The sequence below is a fragment of the Myxine glutinosa genome, chromosome 3, assembly GCF_964187855.1.
Source record: "Myxine glutinosa chromosome 3, kmMyxGlut1.1, whole genome shotgun sequence".
Lineage (NCBI taxonomy): Eukaryota > Metazoa > Chordata > Myxini > Myxiniformes > Myxinidae > Myxine > Myxine glutinosa.
This window is the reverse complement of record NC_136263.1, coordinates 118327380-118333379: the sequence shown is the minus strand read 5'-3', so window position 1 is coordinate 118333379 and position 6000 is coordinate 118327380. Positions and strand designations below refer to the sequence as shown.

The window sequence follows — 6000 nt, the reverse complement described above, 5'->3', positions numbered from 1 at the left end:
TGTACACCTCTCCCTCCCAATGCTCTATGAGATGCTCTGCGGCAGCGCCCGGCAATGCCACGCTATTGGATATTTAATTATTTGGCATGGGGGCGGTGTACTTTGAATGTATCTGTACTTGTTTCCGGTCTTGTTTGTTTATATGCAGATGTTGTGCCCCAAAATTTTCACTGCACTCCTTTGTCAAAATCAGAAATTAATCAAACAAACCCAAAAGGTTGAAATGAGAGTTGTTTATTTACTGAATGTAGAAAAAGAGAACAAGTCTTTCACAGAAGAGATGATTCTCAACACAAGATGTACCACTGTTCCAGCAGAATATGTATCCATCTCTGGAGCACAGCCTAGCTGCAAGAACTAGTGGCATACCCCTCAAACCACAATATGCGGCACTGATTATTTATTTAAATAAATCAGGCAACAATTAATTGTTCTTTAAACAAAAACAAAAAGGGGTTTTCAAAAACTGAATAAATACTGTAACTAGAACTGATCATATATAAATTGTACTCCATATTCACAGGCAAAAAAAAAAAAAAAACACACCGCTTGAAAGAAAATGCACCTTCAGTGAATTTCACTCACTATCGATTCCTCGAGGCAAAAAAGGTCTCATCTTTAATCACGCACAATCAGAAATATTAATTAACAGCAGTGATGGTTGCCCACGAGACGAAGCTGCCTCCTCGAAAATCACTGGAAAATCCACCGACGTTTAATTTCCTGCTTATTGGTGCATTCTATCTCAGAGCCTTTTGTGTTTGTTTACATTTGCTTTTTGTGTTTTGCATCAAAAAAATTCTGAGCTAGTTCTATTCCATCGCCTTTTGTAACCCAAATACGTCCCCCACCTTAATCACATCAAACCGATATAATTACAACTTATGCTTCCCTTAGGATAAAGCACTCCTCGCAACACTCGATGTTATAAAGCATAAAGATATATTATACTTACACCATTTACTCCAAGTGTAAAAGGAAACCATCATCAACTCACCCAACAGAGCAGCTACGTATTAAAAATTTAAATGTTAACTGTCTTTTCAAAGGCATCTGAAAATACATGAAATAGTTAAAAACTAAATTATAAACCATCCACTCAAAAGTGATCGGGAACACCTTACCAGATAGGTAAGCCATCTTTGCTCGTCAAACCTGAAAAAGATGCTTGCACATCTATTACTACATTTCATGAAGACCTCAAGCAGTTTGCTCTAGTACAAGTTCAAACAGCTGCAAGTCACCTGCAAAATGGTGTTAATCCCTTTTACGAAAGCTCATGGCCCTGGTCATCCTTTTGCGGCCAAAACACTTCAAGTGGACTATTCGTTGTACTTGGTCAGCATTAGGCGCGGAATTATGTTCATGGACTGAAGTTCCTGGAAGAGCAGCTTGCAGGCGTAGGGGATGCGCAAGGATGAAATATGACACGAGGACTTGCAATAATTACACCTGCCACAGCGAGGAGTAAACAAGGCAGGTGTTGACATATTAATGAGGCACAAAAAACAATCTATTGCTAAACTTGGAGCAGAAGGGGGAGAGCAAGAAGAATGAAGAAAAATGCGGTCTGAGAGTTGAGGATAATAGAGAGCTGGGGAGTGGGGAGGCAAGGAAACAAGCGAAGATATCGCAGAGGTGAAATAGAGAACGGGGGGTGGGAGAGGTAAAAGAAGTGCAAAGACGGTGGGGACAATAGCTATATTACCAGCCAGAATAACCCATGAGGCCACACTGGCCACAGACATCCACTTCGAAGGCATCACTTGAGATCATGAGTCGCTCTAGCAGTAACATGCTGGCCCCGTAACCAATGAGACAATCGCGCTCCATTTCACCAAGTCGCAGGCCACCATCCCGTGAGCGGCCCTCTGTTGGCTGCCTGAACACATCAGAAATGCAACATTGGCTGAATAAGGTTTTGCACAGACAACATTGCTTCCAAAGTACAAATCACACAACAGCAGCTAGCAATAGCGAAACCAGTTCTACTGGTGATGCTGCATTTGCTACACTAAATAATACGGATGTGACAAGAACGCTTCTGTGGCAAAATACAAAAATAATATTTTGGGGAAACTGCTTCATCAAATAGAATGGAGTAAATTAATTGAGATTAAGGTGAACTACAAGTATGGTTCAGAAAATTAGAAAAACGCAACGAGAACCAGGCAATTGCTTAATAAATAATAAATCCTTTAGAAACGATCCAGCACTCAATTTGGCCGAGACATCAGACGTCTAAAGAAAGAACAAACAATTCTCTTGGAAAAGTTTGAAAAATCATATGTCCTTTCAACAAAGAAAAATGATCATTTGAACATGAGACAGTCATTTCAAAATACAGTATCAGAATATCCATTTGTTTATTCCACAAAATTAGAATAATATGTTTTTGGGCCACACTTTGTGTCCTCCTTCAACTTCGATCACAGCTTTTATGTGGCGGGACATTCATACGACGAGGGGTTGCAATTCTTCTACCGTGATGTATTCCCAGCACCGGACCAGTTTATCCTTCAGTTCCTGACGCATTTGGCGTTCGAGTGATTTCAGCTTGCATTTGGCAGTGCACCACAGATATTATATTGGGTTTAAATTGGGCGAGTTTGCAGGCCAAGATAAAACCACAATGTCAGGCTCAGGTGCAGCAAGCCAGGCCTATGAACATTCCAGCCATGTTCCATGTCGTTCCGGCCAGATCACGCTGGAAGATTGTCATTGTGACCAACACCTCAACAGTCGGGATCATGAAATGTTCCAGCACGTCTTGGTACACAGCTGCATCAATTCAGCAGGTAGAGGCCCTAAACCATGGAACTCATGCCATGTTACCGCATACAATCTGGCTTTGCGGAAACTTGACACTCCACTGCAAGCAGGTAGAGCGATACGTCTTTCTAAGACTGCGCCATACTCCGTGGGTCCCGCGTCACCAAAGGAGATACAAAATTTTGATTAGTCCGTGAACATAACAGTTGACCATTGTTCCACTGACCAGATTTCCCTACATTAGGCCCACTAGTCGTCTCATCCTCTGGGATGCATTCATTGGCAGCATCTGACACAGAAATGCAAGGTCACAGAGACAGCAGTAGACTGTAAACCTGGATGCTTTGACGCCATCATCATTTCACGTGCGAGCCAGGTTTTTGGTAGACTGGAGCCAATTCCTGCCATCTATTAATGTGGTGATCCTCTTCCATCCAGAATTATTTCTGCATGATGTGACACCATGCCCATTGCCCAGTGTGGTTTTTTTTTTTTGTATACAAGATCGAGGCTCGTGAAAGAGCTAACATTAATTACACAAAAAGTCAAACCGACACACAAAAGACAAAAAATAAGGGGAGCGGCAGACAAGATGGGGAGAGAGGGAGAGAGGAGAGAGGGGAGAGAGGAGAGGGAGAAGGACACAAACACAACATTTGAGAGCAAGGACAACGGGAGAAATGTGGGAGGGGGAGGGCTTTGGGGGAGGTATAAAACATGAACACTGCAAGGACTTCCAGGAAAGAGGTTGGAATTTAAAAAAAAGAAAAAGAAAAAGTATCTGGGGTGAATTAGCGGGGGTAGAAAAGATCAAGGTTTTGGATGGGGGAAGATAAGAAATGGTGGTGAACAGCTGTTTTAAAGACCTGGAGAGAGAGGAGTGGGATTGAAGGGAGTGGGGGAGTTTGTTCCAGAGGCGGGAGAAAAGGGGAATGAAGGAGTGAAGGTGAGCAGAGAGCCTAGATTTTGGCAGTTTAACCATAAGAGGGTTGCAGGCAGATCTTGTGCGACCTGAAGGAATATTGGGGGGGACAGAGCACAGAGAGAGCTGGGGGAGCAAGGCCGGAGAGGAGTCGGTAGAAGACAGAAAGACCACCAACCTGCCTGCGGTGAGTGAGTGAAAGGCTCTCGGAGTTAATTTCATCCCAGGAGATTCCAATGATTCTGAAAGCTTTGGTTTCAACAGCGTGAAGCCAAGCTAGGTGTGAGACAGGAGCACCAGCCCAGAGGGGGGGAACAGTATTCCATTGAACTGCGGATGAAAGCCTTGTATGTGGTGAGGAGCTCAGGTGTGCCAAGGAAGGACTTCACACGACGGAGGATGCCCAGTCGGCGACTGGCTTTGGAGGCCAGCTTGGAAATGTGGTTTTCCCAAGAAAGATCATGGGAGATAGTGAGACCCAAAAGCTTGAGCGACAGAACTTCTTGGAGAGGATTGTTGAGAAAGTAGATGGGAGGGTTTTCCAGTCGGTCCTTTCAGAGAGACATTGTAAGAGTGTGTGATTTGTCAGGATTGAAAGACATGTTCCACTTGCTTGACCAGTCTGATTTTTTCCAGGTCTGCAGAGAGTGAGGAGGCTGCAGACTGCCGATCTGAAGGATGAGAAATGGAGCGGCAGATAGTGGAGTCATCAGCAAAGAGATAGAGAGGATTTTCCAGAGAGTCGGAGAGATCATTGATGAAGACCAGAAATAGCACAGGGCCCAGAACACGACCTTGGGGAACTCCAGCCAGAACAGAAAGGGGAGATGAGAGAAATCCATTCAGGGCCACACGTTGCCTTCGACCAGAGAGGAAGTCCGCAAGCCATGAGTGGAGATTTCCATGGATACAATAGGAGGAGAGTTTGGTGAGCAGAGCTGGGTGCCAGACCGTATCGAAGGACGTGATATGTCAAGTGAGACAGCTCTGATTTCCTGTTTGGCATTGAGGACCTCCATCCATTATTGAGACAGCAGAAGCAGCATGTCCAGAGTAGAATGACCTGGTCTGAATCCAAATTGATGATCAGAGATCAAGCCATTGGAGAAGAGGAAGGATTTGATATCCGAAGCAATGATGGATTCCATGACTTTGCTGATAATTGGAAGCAGGCTGATTGGTCTGTAGTTGCAAGGATCTGTTTTTGCACCTTTTTGTGTAAAGCGGTTATGTTAGCTGATTTCCAAGATGCTGGCAGATGACCTTGAGCATAAGAGAGGGTGAAAAGAACAGAGAGAGGGTGAGATAGAGTGGCAGAGCAGGATTTTAGGACCCGTGGGCTGATGCCGTCTGGTCCAGTTGCAGAATCAGAGTCGAGGTTTGACAGAAACTTCTCCACCTTGTCAGGAGAGAAGGACACAGAGTCCAGGAGCAGTTGGTTCGACTGGGAAAGGTGGGAACAGAGAGAGATGGGTTTGGGACACAATATTTTGAGGCAAACACAGAGTTGAGGCATTCGGCTTTGTCACGTGCGGTGTCAACTGTGTAGCCATTTGAGGTAAGGGAGGGGATGGAGGGGGAACAAACACCAGAAACGATTTGACAGATGCCACCGGGATTTGGAGGAAGGAGACAGGTTTGAGAGTTCAATCTTGAGTGTGGAAAGATAGTGCTTCCTGGCACTCCTGAGGGTAGACACACACTTGTTCCGAGCTTGGTGGAAAGAACTGAGATTGACTTCAGTTGGATTCGCCTTCCAAGAGGCAAAGGCAAGTTGTTTCAGGGCAACTGCCTCACCACAAGATTCAGTGTACCATGGACAGGAGGAAGGGTAAGACAACTGAAGACGAGATGGGATAAATCTGTGCATGAGAGAGAGAGCAGTTTGCTTTGGAAGAATTCCCTGGAAGAATTTATGTCAGAGGCAGTAGAGATGGGAGACCAGTCCAGATGATTGATGGCTGCTTGCAGACTGTGCCAGTCAGCCTGAGTGAAATGCCAGACTCGTCGGCGCTGAGGAGGCTCTCTGAGAATGGCCAGAGAGATGTCCACTTTAACAAGCACATGATCAGAAGAACCGATTGGAGCAGAAGAAGAGCAGCAGACATTTGCAGGGAAGTAAGTCATAACCAAGTCCAGAAGAGAAGATACTCCATTGACTGAGATCCGGGTTGGGAAATTGACAGATTGTGTCAGTCCCAATGAGTCGCAGAAGTCCTTTGCTGAGGTGCCATGGCTGGTGAGAGATGAACCCACACCCAGCCAGCTGGCATGATGACAGTTAAAGTCGCCACATATGAGGAAGA

General features: G+C 45.0%; 1 protein-coding gene across 1 annotated transcript in view; it reads right to left on the bottom strand.

Annotated features, from left to right (window-relative positions):
* Positions 1–218: 218 nt before the first annotated feature.
* POLR3B (RNA polymerase III subunit B) overlaps positions 219–6000 on the bottom strand; it is a gene marked incomplete at its 5' end in the record, with an annotated part of 54690 nt that continues 48908 nt past the window's right edge. Inside the window, 2 exon segments of the mRNA XM_078774491.1 lie at positions 219–1452; positions 1709–1882. Coding sequence (XP_078630617.1) covers positions 1323–1452; positions 1709–1882 — 304 coding nt within the window.